This window comes from Pleurodeles waltl, chromosome 5 (genome assembly GCF_031143425.1).
Source record: "Pleurodeles waltl isolate 20211129_DDA chromosome 5, aPleWal1.hap1.20221129, whole genome shotgun sequence".
Lineage (NCBI taxonomy): Eukaryota > Metazoa > Chordata > Amphibia > Caudata > Salamandridae > Pleurodeles > Pleurodeles waltl.
Window position 1 is genome coordinate 966,129,778 of NC_090444.1, and position 18,262 is coordinate 966,148,039.

At 41.1% G+C, this 18,262-nt stretch overlaps 1 protein-coding gene across 2 annotated transcripts in view; it reads right to left on the minus strand.

Annotated features, from left to right (window-relative positions):
* Positions 1–18,262, minus strand: part of ATL2 (atlastin GTPase 2) — a 541,948-nt gene that overhangs the window by 117,458 nt on the left and 406,228 nt on the right. For both annotated transcript variants that reach the window (XM_069235095.1, XM_069235094.1), the window contains exon 8: positions 533–671. In XM_069235095.1, coding sequence (XP_069091196.1) covers positions 533–671 — 139 coding nt within the window. The remainder of the gene's footprint in view (positions 1–532; positions 672–18,262) is intronic.

The following is an 18,262-nucleotide window of genomic DNA, read 5'->3' on the forward strand; positions in this document are numbered from 1 at the left end:
GCACTCACAGACCCCCGTGAGGAGGATTCGCGGACCCTCAGGGGTCTCCGGACCACAGGTTAGGAACCACTGCTCTAAGAGTTTAACAATAGAGGCCGAGTACCTCCAGAAGGTGAGAGTTCACTATATTCAGAATTCACAATCCCCCTTAGAACCAAAGTTGTAGGATTGTCTTATTTATTCTATATGAGAGGCACTGTATTAACATATCCAATAGCAGGTTACTGGGCTCCTCACAGTCTGGTGAAAGACTAGACTTTCACCAACCTCAACAGACCCCAATGCAGTTTCTACAACTAAAAAACCAAGGCCAAACAGCCTAGTTGGGCGACAGGCCATGTTTTCTATACAGATTCCAAAACATACTTTTTTGAAGTTTACTGGCTCAATGCCCGCAAATATTTAATTATTTCAAAAGCATGTCTGTTTTTTTCGGTTTGCCTTCAAAATTTCATCACAAACTCAATTTAAGAAGATAGCATAAGCACAAAGGACTTGTTATCACAAACTGACGGAGTGGCAAAAATCCTACCTGTCAGTCTTCCATCAAACGTTGGATTGGTTGCAACCTTAAGACCTGGGTGTGGCAACAGGAAACAACCAAGGTTAGTGAAACATGAGTGAATGTGCTTCCTTACATTCTGGAGCTCTTCATGTTGGTGTTGTTTTACCTATGAAATATGAAGGAGTATTTCACCAAATTTCATATTCAAAGTACAAATATCTTGTAGGACCAATACAGCATAACTAATATGTAGGCATCTTTGATGCATCAATACAAATTAGCCATTTCACCTCACCATGCATGTAACGTAATACTTTTTCATCTAACCTTTCTTGAAAATGCAATGATTACATGAAAAGCATACATTTATTCAATGTACTGTTTAAAATAGGATTATTTCCAGAAACAAGTCACAAGGTCTCTCTAGGAACAGATCAAGTCAGATCTTCCTCAAAACGCTATACACTGAACTATCCCACATTGCAACCAAATTCAAATTAAATGAAAGGATAACCTTTCCCAAGGATTTTAAAATAATAGCGGGGCAGAGCTACACATGCCAATACAATCTTGTACTGTCGCGTAGGAGAAAGGAAGCTCCCACACCTCTTGTATGTAAATATCTCCCAGCTTTTCATATCTGCCCACTGGAATGTGTTTCAAACAGGCTGTAAATTGAAGTGTTGAAATGGGCAAATTTATAATCCTATGTATTAACCATTCAGCAGATTGTACTTCAGCCACAGTAAAAGGCAACTTTTCAATATTCAACATGACATATGGTGCTTCCTTCTTAGCTATTTGTTGTTGTCACTTTAAATTAAATGTGGAAAAAATCTCCCCTGCGCTTAAGTGTTGCCAGGGAAAGCGACCTGCTTTCAATGTTTGTAGTGTCCAACCTAACTGCATAATGGATCTTAGCTGACTTTCTCCATGTTGCAAAAATGATGTATCACTCCGAACTATATCTATTGCAGTGGAAACAATGTTATTTAAGGTGTATATTCGGTTGGACAAGGTGTTAATCCCATTATCTACAACGGCTAATGCTTTCTGTAAGTTTTCCTGCTCTGCCTTAACCGGGCAGCTGCCTCTTGTTGCGAAAGCTTCCATAATTCATTATATGCAGCATTTAAGAAGCGTTTTCTGCGTTGCCTTCTGGGGCCTAACAGGAAATCCTGTAAATCTGTGTTATTGGACAGGAGACTTAGATGTTTTTTGACAGCATCCAGTGAGAAGACCTTGATCCATTGCTGGCATAGTTTCCCTACACTATATGTTGTCACTATACCAGAGTGTTCGAGGACACATAGCGGGGGTCCGGCCTATTCATTCTAAAAAACCCTGAGGAGTTAACAAAATGAGTATGGCACCCATTACTGCCTACATGTCACAATAACCACCCACCAGGACGTGAAAATGATGCGTTAAGTGTACCATTCTGGACCCATTCATTTAACTGATCTTCTGACACATTTACATACTTTTGACATTTGTAAAATTTAGCAGGGGCGGGAATACCGGGCACATTCAAATCTGTAATGTGTTCTAAGCCTAAACAGCTGGTTTGTTGTAGTGTTTTGTTTAAAAATATCATTTGAACAGGAATTATACATTCTCTAAATAAAACTTCTCTTCCTCGCCAATTTTTGTTCCCCACACACTTTTTAAGTCAATAGACTTCAACCAGTATTCATAGTCTTCAATAGCCATTCGGGAAACAAATGAATCAGAGTATATCAATTTTGTATCTGTCAATAAAACATGTTGACTTTCCTTTTCTGGCAGTTTAAAATAATATGACTCAGCATTCTTGACATTGTGCCTAGAAAAATATGCAAATTTCTCAGTGTATGTTTTACAACTGCCTACTGGTGGAGTCAGGCAGTGTTCCCATTGTGTATATTTAAAAATAGTCTTTAGGGTACTTGCTCTGTGAATGAAATAATCTCCATAGTAATTCTAAGGTACCCTACCACCATAATTTCCTTTAAACTGGTACACATCTTCATTTTCACATACTGTATGATGCTTTAGATCAGACATCATAAAATCAACAGTTTTCACATCCCAAGCATCAGAAACTACTCCAGGTGTGATCAGGTCTGTTTAATAACATATGGTATTTGAATGACCTCAGTAGGCCCATATTTATCGAATACTTTGTCCCAAACAATCCCATTGGGAACTGGTATGGCTGTAATATTCACTAGGGACAAGTCTCTGAATTTTGTGCGATGAAAAATGTGGTTTTAGAACCTCATCCACCAGTTCTACTGTGGAGCGTTCAGGAAGAAAATGACCATGCATCAGGAGAAAGAAGACGATGAAACCCAATCCAAAGGAGAAAAGCAAGGTTAGTGAATAAGAACCATAGATAAATCCATGGTTGAACAAGATAGTTAATTTTAAGCCAATGTTTCAGCTTACGTGCTATTGACAAATCTGTTGCAGTAGAGGCAGAAAAGTTGCTGACAGTGTTGTCGACATCGACAAAATAATCAGATTCTGTTTGCGCAAAAACTGGGGCTGTGCTTTGAAAAGGAGAACTTACTGAGGACTCTTTTGGCGGTTCATAATAAATTACGACATCTGTTTGTATAGAATTTGTAAGAAACAGCTCATTATTTTCATTACTAGTTGTAAGTGGAACCAATGAAAGCTCATTTTCCACCCTCCCCAAGCTCGGAGAGGTATCAGCGTTGCTGTTGAAGACTTGTAGGGGAACATCCTGGTCTGCTGAGCAGGATCAGCCAAATTGTGTAGCTTGACATTGTTAATGGAGACCAAGTGATTTTCTTTAGAACCAGGCAGAGGTGGTAGAATTGCAGTTCTGGTACCGTGTATTCCCAGGACTGGAATCGGTGCACGATAAGAAGGACCGAATTCTTTTCTCACAGCAATCTTTTCATGCACTAAATCCTCAAGTTTAGGAATCCAGTCAGTAGATGTTACTGGTACATCCCTGATTCAAGAGGAGCCAGCAATGGCAGATACGTTGTCATCATGGAACTGCTATAAGTCCTGCAAGAAAGTGACACATTCATTTATTTATTTCAAAGGGTGTATCCGCCGTCTCCACGCCAGGACCATCAAGATCTGAAACATACATTTGTGTTCCAATAAGGCATTCGTATGATGTACGCCCCCTAGGGACCTTCTAGGCAGATTATTAAGTGCTCCCTGGACTCCATATAGGTGTGTAAGCCAGCTACGACACGTGCCTAATGCTCTAGCTGTTAAGGACTGCTTTAAATCTCAGTTTTGTCACTTGATGACACTATTTCCCTCAGTATGAAATGGAGACAAGTAATGCAGTTGGACTCCTAACAAAGCCATGGCATCCCTGTAAGCCCTTGAGGCAAAAGCAGGGGTCCGGAGTGGAAAGGCACAACAGCATATGTACAGATAAAGACTCACAAATCTTTAACAGTTCGAGCGTCAGCCGAGCGTTGTGGCCAAACCCACAGAAATCTGGAGCATGACTTGACAGCGACTAGGATGTATTTCTATGCACTATCTGGTGTCAGGGGACCATAATGGTCCAAGTACACACATGGTAATGGCTTGTTGGAAATAAGAAGGCATGTCTGCAGTGGCGTTTCACGGTGGACCCTTTTATTTGCTGGCAGATGTCACAACAAAGGACATACTGCTTCGTCTGTTTATATAGACCCAGCCACCAAAATCGTAATTGTAACATCGAAATTGTAGCCGCCACACCAGCATGGTCAGAAGCAATTCCCTCATGTGCTGCTTTCACTAACACAGGTCTTAATTCTTTATTGGGAATTATCCGACCTCCCACACCTGGTTTTGTTACTTGTGCATCAAACAATCTTGTCATCCGGTAGGAATATCAGGATATGCTTTAGGAAAGGGTGTGCAGTCAGCCAAAGCTGCCACTTTTTTTTTTTTTTTCACTTTTAGTTTAGAACGAGTTACTGCAGCAACAGAAGCCATATCTCTTGCTGATTTGGGTGCTCCTTCATCAGCCAGAGTATTGCATTCAACGTGTACTCCAACACGCTGATGTCCTAATGTATGTACAACATGGACGTTGGGTAGCGTTTCCTTCAGATCCACTACTTTCCCCCACAGAAGTCTGTGTTTAACGGTGTTGCCTTTTGAATCTCTGAACCCATTTTGGCGCCAGTAATGCAGATATTCATTGAAGGACTGGACACAATAGTACGAATCACAGACAATCAACGTCATCTGCTCAGGTTCGGTACGTTCCAGTGCCATCACCAGAGCTTTGAGCTCGGCAAGTTGTGCAGTGCAATCTCCTAGAGTCTGCGTGTAGGTATTTTGTGGCTGGAACTTGCCATCTTTCATGTAATCACTCACGACTGCGCAACCCGTGGAGTTTTGATGTTTTGTTCCTATCACTGGTTGGGCTGAGCCATCAGTATACATAATGTTATGATATTGTTCGATAGGCAATGTATTTCCTGGAACTGGATACTCAAGTTCATATTGCAGGAATTCTTGGGTCTGTAATTTGGAGTAAAAAACTATCAACATCAGTGGCTGTCAGAGACGTTGCCCATTGGATCCAACGTGGATGTAGGGCTTTAGCGTTTGGAATGCTCGCTTTGGTAACAGCCTGTAGGGCTGGAATGGGGGACACAACAATAATGTGCTTCCCCTGGGCAACAGGTCTCTCTTTAAGGACCGCTATCGGGACAGCAGTGAGAATATTCTCAGTGGGAGCAGAGCGTCGTTCAGCTGTGGAATATAAGTGTGGTTTATATGCTATTCAGACGGTCTCACCCTCATGGAATGTCACATAGGTGAAACCAATGGCACTAGCAATTACTCTGATGACCAAATGTTTGTATGCAAGTGCTTTGCTTCAAACATGTCTTTTTTTAAAGCTTTTAGAACGTGTGCGACTGTCCAAAATTTACCAGTAAAATCAGGACGTACTGAGTCGTATAATGGTTTGATGTGTTGTGCATCATCTGGAATATATGTTCTGAAAAAATTTAAAAAGCCCAAAACTGACTGGAGCTTTTTTATTGTGTTTGGAGGTTGTAGTTGTTCGCTAAAAATTGGGGCGCCAGTCTCCAGCTTTCATCTGACAATTCGTATCCCAAAAACAGGATACTAAGGAAAGCTATTTTCGTTTTTTTTTTTTTAAAGTTGAATTTAAAGCCAATTTTGGCAAATCCTACAACAGTGCGGGTTACCCATCTTAAAGGTTGCATGAGGTTGTTGTCTATAAGCTAAATGTCATCCACATGACAAAGCCTCAGGGTCAATGTTGTGTAAAATAGATGTTACACGAGGTGAGAACAGTCCTGGGCTGTTCTTGTACCCCTGTGGGAGTCAGCAGAATTTTTCTGAGAGCCAAGGACGCTAAAACTTGTCCCTACTTTCAGGCGCTATGTTTTGGCAGAAAAACCCATTGGATATATCTAGGCTCGTCTTGTATTTTCTGCACACTATATTGTTCAGAAGTGCTGTGCGCATTTTGTATAGCAAATGTTTTTTGTGTGACTATTTAAATGTCTATAGTATAAGGCTATTCTATATGAATGGTCGGGATTAGCGACTAGAAATAATGAATTATTCATGGATAAGTCTGAGGGTTCAATAACACCCTGGTACTCCAATGGGGTGAGTATTTCCCCCACAGGTGCTTTACCATCATATTTTACTGGATACTGAGGTTGCGGTTGGGATTTTATTGGTATTACGTGATAGGGGGATTCTTTGTCCCATCCTACGTGGTTGCTATATAATGTGGGTGCCTCTGCCAATGCCCAATTAATGTCATTCATGTCAACAAGCTTTTTGGGAACAAGGGGCGAGAAGGATTTTGCAATCACATCCTCTCCGTAAGTGACATTACGGCCAAATTCTGGCAGCCAATCTTTTTCAGCCAGCTAAATATTAAAAATAGAGACGATGTGGTCCCAAAAGATAGTGTTAATAATGTCCCCTTCTAACTGAATAGTTACTCTCTACCCCCCTATCGGGTGAGGAGACACTCATGCCCGCAGTCTCAACTTGTAAGGCGTCATCAGTTGCTTTCATCTCCAGATGCTCTTGAAGATCCTGGCGAACTACTGTGACCTCTGCTGCACCATCAAGCGGTGCCAGTCCCCCCTTGCTGATCTTCAGTAAAGCACTCTTCCTGAGTGGCATTTCGAATTGTAACTGCTGTCACTTTTTTCTTTTTAAATTGGGGTTTTTGTTGGGGCAGTTTCTCTTATTTTTTTAACTGAAACTTCAGACTAGCGTTGAGTCCTTTCTCGGCTTCACGTACTCAGATCACTGCTCTGACCGCCCCACCTCTCACTACGTTTTTCCAGTGAGCCCTGAAAGGGATGAGATTGGATGTATCAGAATATTGATACATCAGGTGTTTTTATATTATCTCTATTTCTAAGGTTATATCGATTTTGTGGGGTCTCCACATGCAGAGATTCTCCCCTTTCTTTTTTAGGTGTTTGTTTCTTTATCCCAGCATTTTTTGTTAACCTTCAGGCGCTTGCTTGGTAGTAACTTTATTAGATCTGCCTTGAAATTGTGGTTTAATCGGTCCGGCCCCCAGACTATCTCGACCAATACTAGAATAGTTCTCTGCGATATTTGGTAACTCCCGTTCTTGATCCTGTGGAGGAACATCACAGAGCTGCATGCGCACTGCTAGTGAACTGCTTCCCCTTTAAGGTTACTTAATATAATTGAGGATACTGTGGCAAAACTGCCCATTAATTGCATCTCCAAATTCAGGGCCGGGACAGCCCCGTATTAATTGTGCGGTATTATAAAGCGTGGCAAATACCGTGCCCCATGTATTGCAGTTATCTACTGTGGAAACCATCCCGAATGGCAAGCACAAAGTGAAAATTCTATGTTTATCCAGAGGTCCTCTATGAGGAAAAACTGCTTCCAGCGCCTTTATTTTTTGAGCTAACCAAAACGGAATTTCCTCCCGCTTGGTGGGTACCTTACCCATGATCAAATGTACAGTCACAGGGTTAATGCCTGGCGTGACTGCATGCTATTGCAGTGGGGCAGCAGGTGCTGGGTTAGTATCTAATGTGTGCATAACAAATTGTACTAATAATCTGTATATCGTCGTGAGCTCTATATATAGGCGGTGAACCTCTGCTACAGCTAAGGTTGCTGCTTCAAGATGTGGTGTATATGTGGCCAATATGTGGTAGGGTGCCATCAAGCCAGTTGTTATGGTCTTGATAAGATAATGGTATTTCTAAATATGCATAAGCTCTGTATTGTGCAGGTATGTTCGCAGGTATATAGTGGTGAAATGTATTTGTGTTCCTATCTACTGCTGGAAAGGTGATCCAAGAATAAATAATTTCTGTTCTATAGGCTGGATGAGCCTCAACAACAAATGAAACTAACCCCTTAGCCATTTTCCAATAAATGTGCAGTAAGGGGTGGTCGCATAGTTACTGCAATTTCTACCTGTTGTGGGTTTGCCATCCCTCATACCTGGAGGAAGAAGCCTGTAGTCTAGAGAGACACCGTCCCCATGTGGATCAGGGGTCGGGGCGTCTAGGCAAGTAGCTGCAGCGAAGCAATCAGCATACAGTTGTGGTCATCGGGCTGGAATCTCTCTCTAATGTGTCTGGGACAAAGGAGTGTTTTTAAAATAAAACAGTTGACATTCTAAGAAATGGTCCCCACATATGAGTGTGTGCTTCTGTGAATGTTGGAGACACAGCATACCACATTTGTCGGCACCTCTATCTGAATGTAGCCTTGGAGAAAGCACAGAGGGAAATAAATGTCCTACTAAGAAAGTAATGCTTTTCTAGGTGAAAGTACAATGAGATAAAGAAAATAAAACAGCACCGCAAATATTGCTAGAAAAAATAAAGCAATGCTGAAAACAATGTAACAGGGTTAAAGTGCACAGCTGCAGGCCTAGTTAGCATAATACATCATGTTTAAAACATGGCTAAAATAACTATACAACAATACTCTGAAAAATTATTTCATTTGAAGTGAATTTATTACTCTTCAAGAAAATATCTAACTAAACGTCTAAATGTTGGAGACAAGCCTTCAGCTCTACATCTCCTTGGATGCCCTCTCCCTGTTAGTCTTCACTTTGCACATCAGATATGGGAGAGTTCCTTGAGGAAGAAGTTCTGCCCAAACATGTTTGCAGTTGCTGTCACAGCCAGGTGATCGGCAACTTCATGGTTCCAGTGGCCTCTCAGCACATGACCATTCATCTAGTCGTAAAGATACTTTTTTTGATTCCCTTAACGCTGCATCTACACTGTCTCACTGGCAAGCAGTTTTCACCACCTTTAGCCAGCCAGGCAGCCCAAACATGGAGCAGCTGTGACCAACAGAGGCCTTTGATCATCTCTTCCCCTGTCCCACTATGCCCCTGCTATACACCAGCTCCTGAAGCCATAAAGAAGCCTGAAGGGTAGTGAACAAAGGGGTTTGGGTGTTTAGTGGAACTTGGTAGACACCTACTGTGCATCTCACAGGGTGCTCCCCAGCTAGTGGCTTAGGGCAAATGGAAAGCGAGCTTTGACACAACCCACAGACAGCAAAGACTGAGCAAAAATGCTTGAGAGCCTTGAGAATGCTAGAGAACCTCTGACACTGAGCAGGGAACTCGGGGCATGGGATCCAAGTGCAGTATGCTCACTTACCCATGCCTGGTTCTAGAGCAGAGACAGATGACAACAGGATGTCTATGCACATCTTACAGGGGAAGTCTGTTTTGAGGAGGGTGCCTTCGAGTTGGAGACGCAGATGAAGAGAAAAGGCTGCAGAAGTGTCTGGGATGTTCATGCCCCTGATTTGTTGGGTTGACATTTCCACTAGTTTGCATGCTTGTCTTGCATTGCACCGCGGTAGCCAAAGAGCCTGCGTAGCCGACCTTGTTAGCTTAGAAGCGGTGGGTTAGCCATCAGCCCTACCTGGGTAGCGCGCAGACCAACCAAAGGACACTTAAGGTCCGAGAGGGCATTAGATTAAGAGATTTGATCCAGTATGAGAGAGCAAAGGAACATAAAAAGAAAAGATTGAACATTTCTTCACCCTGTCCATCCCTCTGCAAAAAAAAAAAAAAATCACAACTCTAGCAAAGACTCCCACAAAGGGAGATCTACTGATAAAAGATAATTGTCCAGACAGTCATCAACAATCAACACCATTCCTCCACGTCAAGACCAACGATGTCGTTGTCAAGTGATTCAGCACCGACATGCTCTCCCTCGAAAGAAGGGTCAACGTCGGCACATCACTGTCCCTGCTAGACATCAAAATCAAGGTCGAGACTATCATCGCCAACGAAGATCACAATGTCACCAACTCTGCCTCCATCAAGCACTTGATCAACGTCTAAGTCACAACACAAAACATCGAAAAAGGCATCTATTGCCACCGCAACCACCATTATCAGTGAAAAGGCCTTTTATGATGTTGACTCCTTTTTTCTTAATGTGAAGGATCTCAGTTTATACATTCTGTACCAGAGTTGTCTGGATCTCCTTCCGCCTGCTCCACAGTTTCTCAATTATCTAAAGATCAATGTAGTTGCACTAATAGATGAACCCCTTAGCCTACTGAGAGCTTTAATGCTTCCAGAACATCCCTTGTAGACACCACTGCATCCCTTAATTCTCTCACCAGACTGTCAAAGGTAACCTCCAAGTCTCCTATCAGAAAAGGGAAGCCTCCTTCACCCATTAAGACAACATAACCCAGAACATGCACTAACAGAAGTCTGCTGCTTCAACAACGAACAAGCCATATCAACAGAGACATTTATTCAAGATATTTTTGGGTCAAAAAAAAAAAAAAAAAAAAAAAAAAAAGCCACCCCAAGCAACTTCCTCAAAAATATTTCAAAAAAGAAAAATTCAGGAAGTTCGTCCTTAACTAAATATATCCGCACGCAAGAAAAGACTGGTTAAGTGCAACAGATTTACAGGACGCATATTTTCACGTTCATTTTCCAACCTCACAGAAAATATCTAAGATTCTTAGTAGGAACAAACTATCAATTTGTCACTCTCCCATTCAGTCTAAAGTAAGCTCCTCAAAACTTCTGAAAACGCATGGCAAGAGTTGTAGTTCACTTGAGAAAACAAGGGATGTTTGAATCCCCTTATCTCAACTATTGGCTAATAAAGGCAGATTCTCTGTGGAAGGTGAAGAAAGATTTAACACCAAAATTAACTTACTGTCCACACTAGGTTTGCAAATAAACTACAGCAAATCAATATCACCAGTACACTGACTTTTCTAGGCATGAAAATAGACACTCAAAAGGAAAAAGTATATATCCTTTGAAGGAGAAAGTATTATCAATACAAAAGAATGTGCAGACCTAGTTCAAAAAGTCAAGCTGACTGTTCATCAAGTCTTCTCGCCTTGCATACATGGCATCCTGCATCTTCATAGTCCCAAAAGGAAGACTCCTCACGAGAGCTCTTCAATACCGTCTAGAAGACCAATGGTCACAGAAAACAGGTAACTGGGAAGACCACATATTATTTAACAGACATTGCGTGGCAATCTGACCTGGTGGTACAAACCTCAGAATCTGCAACTGGGATGTCCTTTTCCCAAGGAACCACTTTCACAAACTATTGTCACGGACTCCGCCCTCTCAGGATGGGATGCACATATGAACCACGCAACGATTCAGGGCCTAAAGTTATAAAAGGATAGGTCTTACCACATAAACCTATTAGAGCTGAAAGCAGTGCTTCTAGCTCAAAGCTTTCCTACTATCTCTCACCTCCAAATATCTATGGATTCAAACAGACAATACCACGCCAATGAGTAAAATCAACAAACAAGGAGGACCAAAATCAAGACGGCTGTCCCTTCAGGTTCAAGCAATGTAGCACTGGGCACTAGCAAGAGGATTTTCACTCAACGTCTTGCATATACTTTTCACTCATAGCCTTGTACGTATCAAGAGTTCAAAACGTTAAAAACTATTTTCTTAGTCGTTATCACAAAGAAAATCATGATTGGCTTCTCAATGACAAAATAATATGAGCCATCTTCACAGGATGGGTTACTCCAACATTAGATTTGCCACAGCACAAACAAAAACAAAAATAAATGCAGAGACTTCGCATCTAGGGTGCCAGAACCACACTCAGTTGGCAATGTCTTTTTGATCAACTGACCAACATCATTTACCTGAACTTTTCTAACAATAGTGATTCACAAATTACCGATATCTACCCTGAAAATGATTTTAATCCCATCGGACTGGCCGAGGCAGTGGTGCTACACAGATCTTCAGCTATGCATGATACACCAGACGTCTTCCACTCAGACCAGACCTTCTAGCCAGAACTCCGTGCAAACCTTTACACCCAACTCTCAAATCCTTGAATTTGGCAGCATGGTTCCTGAAACCACACAATATGGTGATTTAAACTTACCTTCTGAATGTATGAATAGACTTAACAAATCAAACCGACGTTCATCAAGATCATGCTATCTATGCTCTTGAATGGAAGCAATTTTGTATATGGTGTCAAAACAATGGACATAATCCTATTACTGGGCACCAAAAAAAAGTCATTTTACCATACTTGCTTCACTTAGCCAAATTAATACTGCAATTTTCATCAAAGTACACTTAGCAGCTATTTCTGCATACAGAAAACCACCACTACAACCATCCTTTAAGATTCCTGTAGAAGAAGTTACTTACCTTTGGTAATGCAATATCTGGTAGAGACCGGATCTAGCTGCAGATTCCTTATTTTAGAATCCTCCTCAGACCAGAGACTGGATCTGGAATTCCCCCCCCCGCACGTTGGAAGAGGGTGTTGTGCAAATCTGTGCAGACGTTGTCCACTGGATGTGAAATCAACAGTCCATATAACCTCCTCTCAAATGCACCACCACCAGTTTCTTCTGTGATTGTTTTCCACACCCAAAACATGAAGCCACATATAGAAACTGCCCATCGAAACAGTGAACTAAAATAAAAGAGACCCTTGTGTCAAACAGTCACTGAATTCTTAATTCAGGATGTGAATTTCCATGACCAAACCTTTGAGACAAATGAGGACTCAGTTCGCAGAGAGGGGATGAAGGGAGGGTTATTAAGGAATCCGATGCTGGATCCAATCTCCGGATAATGCGTTACCAAAGGTAACTAACTTGTTGATTTGACAGACACACGATCTAGCCGCAGACACCTCACTTTAGAATCAGATACCAAAGTCAAACCATTGCCGGAGGAGGGTCTGCGAACTGAGACCATTGAAAGTCTCTCACTAGAACAAAACAGATCTAAAACAAGATAAAAAGACAGGACATTCATAATAATTCAGGCAAGCAATACCATACTCTACAACATAAAAACCTGTGGAAGGAACCACAAGCAAGTAAGACATTACAAAACAAAACATGGGAATAAAACTATCCGTGTTAGTATGACCAATCTGTGTCAGAAGCTAAGCGACAATATGAATGTAAAACTGTTCACACCCTCAATGGGGCCAAACCCACGCATGCTCACCCCATAAGAACTGTGGAAATGACCAAAGTAATAAACGTCATAAAGACATTGAAAACACAGGGATAACGTTACCAATGACAGCTGGATAATTTTGCCAATGACTAAGAATATGAATTAATTTGCTCTTGTATCCAGAGCCAAATTGCGCGTTCAATACTTGAGACATAAATCAGCAAGTCATGCCACTGAGCCACAATTTATATTAAAAAAAAATCAATCCCAGACAGACCTGCTCAATATAAAACATAGAGAAAAGTCCATCTCCTGTGGAGAAAGCATAAAGAATGCTTTATTAAAAAAAAAAAAGAAGTCAAAGACGACAATAGCAATAATTGGCCTAGAAACAGTCTCTTCTCTAGAAAGATTAACTAAAGATAAATACATACCTCTAGGATAAACCTACTACATATACTTACATAGGAGGTTATTTATTTTACTCCTATGTACTAACAATAGAAAAAGTATTACATATAGATATAAAATTAAATCCAAGCAATCAGACACACAATACTGTTATAACAGTATGGATACTATAGTGGGCTTCATACCCTTTAGGAAAGTAACAGCTATCCAAATTGTTATAGTAATGCCTAACGGAAACCAAGGTGTAGTACATTGTCCTACCATATGGTTACAGACCCATCTACAGATGTACTAGAAAAGGTCTTCCATACTGAAACCAAAATCTTTTTTCTCTTCAAGATTCAATAATAAAATAATCTGAATGATTTATAAAATAAACATCAATGTGTATAGTCTATTAGAGACAACACTGCTCAAAGTGTGAACCCAAACTAGAAGTTATGAAGCAAACACCTATTCCCCTCACATACAAAGGATATGAACATCTTCACAGAGAAGAAAAAGTACATCATTAGAAAGTAAATACCTTCAGAAAAGAAGGAAATCTTAAATAATAATGCAAAAGCATCAGAACAACCCCCAAAGAGTCAAGAATAATAAGTACAGTGCCACAAACTGATAATGTAGGCCAAAAGATATCTTGTTTAAAAATACAAGAAAGAATTATGAGACGGACACCCTCAGTCCTGTATAACCTCATCAATGGAACATCATTCTGTTGATGAACGCCCATAAATTCAGCATAAGGTCACACAAATACCACATAGAAGTAAAAGACACTTCTACATAATAATCAGAGGTAATTAAATAATCTTATAAGATGGTAAAGGATATACTAAGACTCCTGCGGAGCTACCAATATTAAAAGTTCCCTATACGGGATAGCAAATCTCATGAATTTATGACATCTTAAGTTAGAAAAAAAGAACACTTTACAGAGGGTGGAACTCTGAAATGAGGGTCTAATAGTTGACAAGCTGAACAATCCTGGCTCACTATTATTATGTGTGTGTGTGTATATATATATATGGAAAATGTCACTTACCCAGTGTACATCTGTTCGTGGCATTAGTCGCTGCAGATTCACATGCTGTGCACAGTCCGCCATCTGGTGTTGGGCTCGGAGTGTTACAAGGTGTTTTTCTTCGAAGAAGTCTTTTCGAGTCACGAGACCGAGGGACTCCTCCCATTTCGAGTCCATTGCGCATGGGCGTCTACTCCATCTTAGATTGTTTTGCCCGCAGAGGGTGAGGTAGGAGTTGTGTATGCTAATAATAGTGCCCATGCAATGGAGTGAAAGCGTATGTACATAGTAAAGTTTTAAGTAATATATTTACAAATGTACAAATGTTTAAGATCTACTTCTAAACGGCTACAGGCTCCCGGGGAGGCGGGTGGGCGCATGTGAATCTGCAGCGACTAATGCCACGAACAGATGTACACTGGGTAAGTGACATTTTCCGTTCGATGGCATGTGTAGCTGCAGATACACATGCTGTGCATAGACTAGTAAGCAGTTATCTCCCCAAAAGCGGTGGTTCAGCCTGTAGGAGTTGAAGTAGTTTGAAATAATGTTCTTAATACAGCTTGACCTACTGTTGCTTGTTGTGCAGTTAGCACATCTACACAGTAGTGCTTGGTAAATGTATGAGGCGTAGACCATGTTGCTGCCTTACATATTTCGTTCATTGGAATATTTCCTAGAAAGGCCATGGTAGCACCTTTCTTTCTGGTTGAGTGTGCCTTTGGTGTAATAGGCAGTTCTCTTTTAGCTTTAAGATAGCAGGTTTGAATGCACTTAACTATCCATCTAGCAATGCCTTGTTTTGAAATTGGATTTCCTGTATGAGGTTTTTGAAAGGCGACAAATAATTGTTTTGTCTTTCGAATTAGTTTTGTTCTGTCAATGTAGTACATTAGTGCTCTTTTGATGTCTAATGTATGTAGTGCTCTTTCGGCTACTGAATCTGGTTGTGGGAAGAACACTGGTAATTCTACTGTTTGATTTAGGTGGAACGGTGAGATTACTTTTGGTAAAAATTTAGGATTGGTCCGTAGAACAACTCTATTTTTGTGTATTTGAATAAATGGTTCTTGAATGGTAAATGCTTGAATCTCACTCACTCTTCTTAGAGATGTGATGGCAATTAAAAATGCAACTTTCCACGTTAAGTATTGCATTTCACAAGAGTGCATGGGCTCAAAAGGTGGACCCATGAGTCGTGTTAGGACAATGTTGAGGTTCCATGAAGGAACTGGTGGTGTTCTTGGTGGTATAATTCTCTTTAGGCCTTCCATAAACGCCTTTATGACTGGTATCCTAAACAATGAAATTGAGTGCGTAATTTGTAGGTAAGCAGAAATTGCCGTAAGATGTATTTTAATGGAAGAGAAAGCTAGGTTAGATTTTTGCAAATGTAGTAAGTATCCTACTATTTCTTTTGCAGATGCGTGTAAAGGTTGAATTTGATTATTATGGCAGTAATAAACAAATCTTTTCCACTTATTTGCATAGCAGTGTCTAGTGGTAGGTTTTCTAGCTTGTTTTATGACCTCCATACATTCCTGTGTGAGGTCTAAGTGCCCGAATTCTAGGATTTCAGGAGCCAAATTGCTAGATTCAACGATGCTGGATTTGGATGTCGGATCTGTTGTTTGTGTTGTGTTAACAGATCTGGTCTGTTGGGTAGTTTGACATGAGGTACTACTGAAAGGTCTAGTAGTGTTGTGTACCAAGGTTGCCTTGCCCATGTTGGTGCTATTAGTATGAGTTTGTTTTGACTCAACCTGTTTACTAGATATGGAAGGAGAGGGAGAGGGGGAAAAGCGTACGCAAATATCCCTGACCAGTTCATCCATAGAGCATTGCCTTGGGATTGATCTTGTGGGTACCTGGATGCAAAGTTTTGGCATTTTGAGTTTTCTTTTGTTGCAAATAGATCTATTTGAGGTGTTCCCCAAATTTGAAAGTAATTGTTTAGTATTTGGGGGTGAATTTCCCATTCGTGGGTTTGTTGGTGATCTCGAGAGAGATTGTCTGCCAACTGGTTCTGAATCCCTGGAATAAATTGTGCTATTAGGCGAATGTGGTTGTGAATCGCCCAATGCCATATTTTTTGTGTTAGGAGGCACAACTGTGTCGAGTGTGTCCCTCCTTGTTTGTTTAGATAATACATTGTCGTCATGTTGTCTGTTTTGACAAGAATGTATTTTTGTGTTATTATGGGTTGAAATGCTTTCAGCGCTAGAAATACTGCCAACAGTTCTAAGTGCTTTATGTGAAACTGCCTCTGATGTATGTCCCATTGTCCTTGGATGCTGTGTTGATTGAGGTGTGCTCCCCACCCTGTCATGGAAGCATCCGTCGTTATGACGTATTGCGGCACTGGGTCTTGGAAAGGCCGCCCTCTGTTTAAATTTGTACTGTTCCACCATAGAAGCGAGATGTATGTTTGGCGGTCTATCAACACCAGATCTAGAAGTTGACCCTGTGCTTGTGACCATTGTGATGCTAGGCACTGTTGTAAGGGCCGCATGTGCAATCTTGCGTTTGGGACAATGGCTATGCATGAAGACATCATGCCTAGGAGTTTCATTACCATTTTGACTTTTATCTTTTGTGTTGGATACATGGCCTGTATTACCTTGTGAAATGTTTGAACCCTTTGTGGACTTGGAGTGGCAATCCCTTTTGCTGTGTTGATTGTCGCTCCTAAGTATTGCTGTGTTTGACACGGCAAAAGGTGTGACTTCGCGTAGTTGATCGAGAAACCTAGCCTGTGAAGGGTCTGTATGACGTAGTTTGTGTGCTGTGAACATTGTCTTAGCGTGTTGGTTTTGATTAACCAGTCGTCTAAGTACGGGAACACATGTATTTGCTGCCTTCTGATATGTGCAGCTACTACTGCCAGGCATTTTGTAAAAACTCTTGGCGCAGTTGTTATTCCAAATGGCAACACTTTGAATTGGTAATGTATTCCTTGGAATACAAACCTTAGGTATTTCCTGTGTGAAGGATGTATTGGTATATGGAAATACGCATCTTTTAGATCTAATGTTGTCATGTAGTCTTGCTGTTTGAGCAGTGGGATTACGTCTTGTAACGTGACCATGTGAAAGTGGTCTGATTTGATGTAGGTATTTAGTGTTCTGAGATCTAGTATTGGTCTCAGAGTTTTGTCCTTTTTGGGTATTAGAAAGTACAGTGAGTAAACTCCTGTGTTTTTCTGTTGAATTGGAACTAATTCTATTGCGTCCTTTTGTAGCAATGCTTGAACTTCTAGTCCTAGAAGATCTATATGTTGTTTTGACATATTGTGTGTTTTCGGTGGGACGTTTGGAGGGAATTGGCGAAATTCTATGCAATAACCATGCTGGATAATTGCTAAGACCCAAGTGTCTGTTGTTATTTCCTCCCAAAGTTTGTAAAATTGGCTTAGTCTTCCCCCTACAGGTGTTATGTGATGGGGGTGTGTGACTTGTGAGTCACTGCTTATTTTGAGGGGTTTTGGGGCCTTGGAATTTCTCTATTTTTTGTGAATTGGCCCCCTCTAAATTGCCCCCGAAAACCTCCCCTTTGATATTGACCCTGGTAGGTAGGCCTTGTTTGTGAGGTTGTGGTTTCTGTGGGTTGACCTCGAAACCCTCCCCTAAAAGGTGTTTTCCGAAATGTGCCTCTGCTCTGCGGGGAGTAGAGTGCGCCCATGGCTTTGGCTGTATCGGTGTCCTTTTTGAGTTTTTCGATGGCAGTGTCTACCTCCGGCCCAAACAATTGCTTTTCATTAAACGGCATATTGAGCACAGCCTGCTGGATTTCCGGTTTGAACCCAGAAGTGCGCAGCCATGCGTGCCTTCGTATTGTGACTGCAGTGTTTATTGTCCTT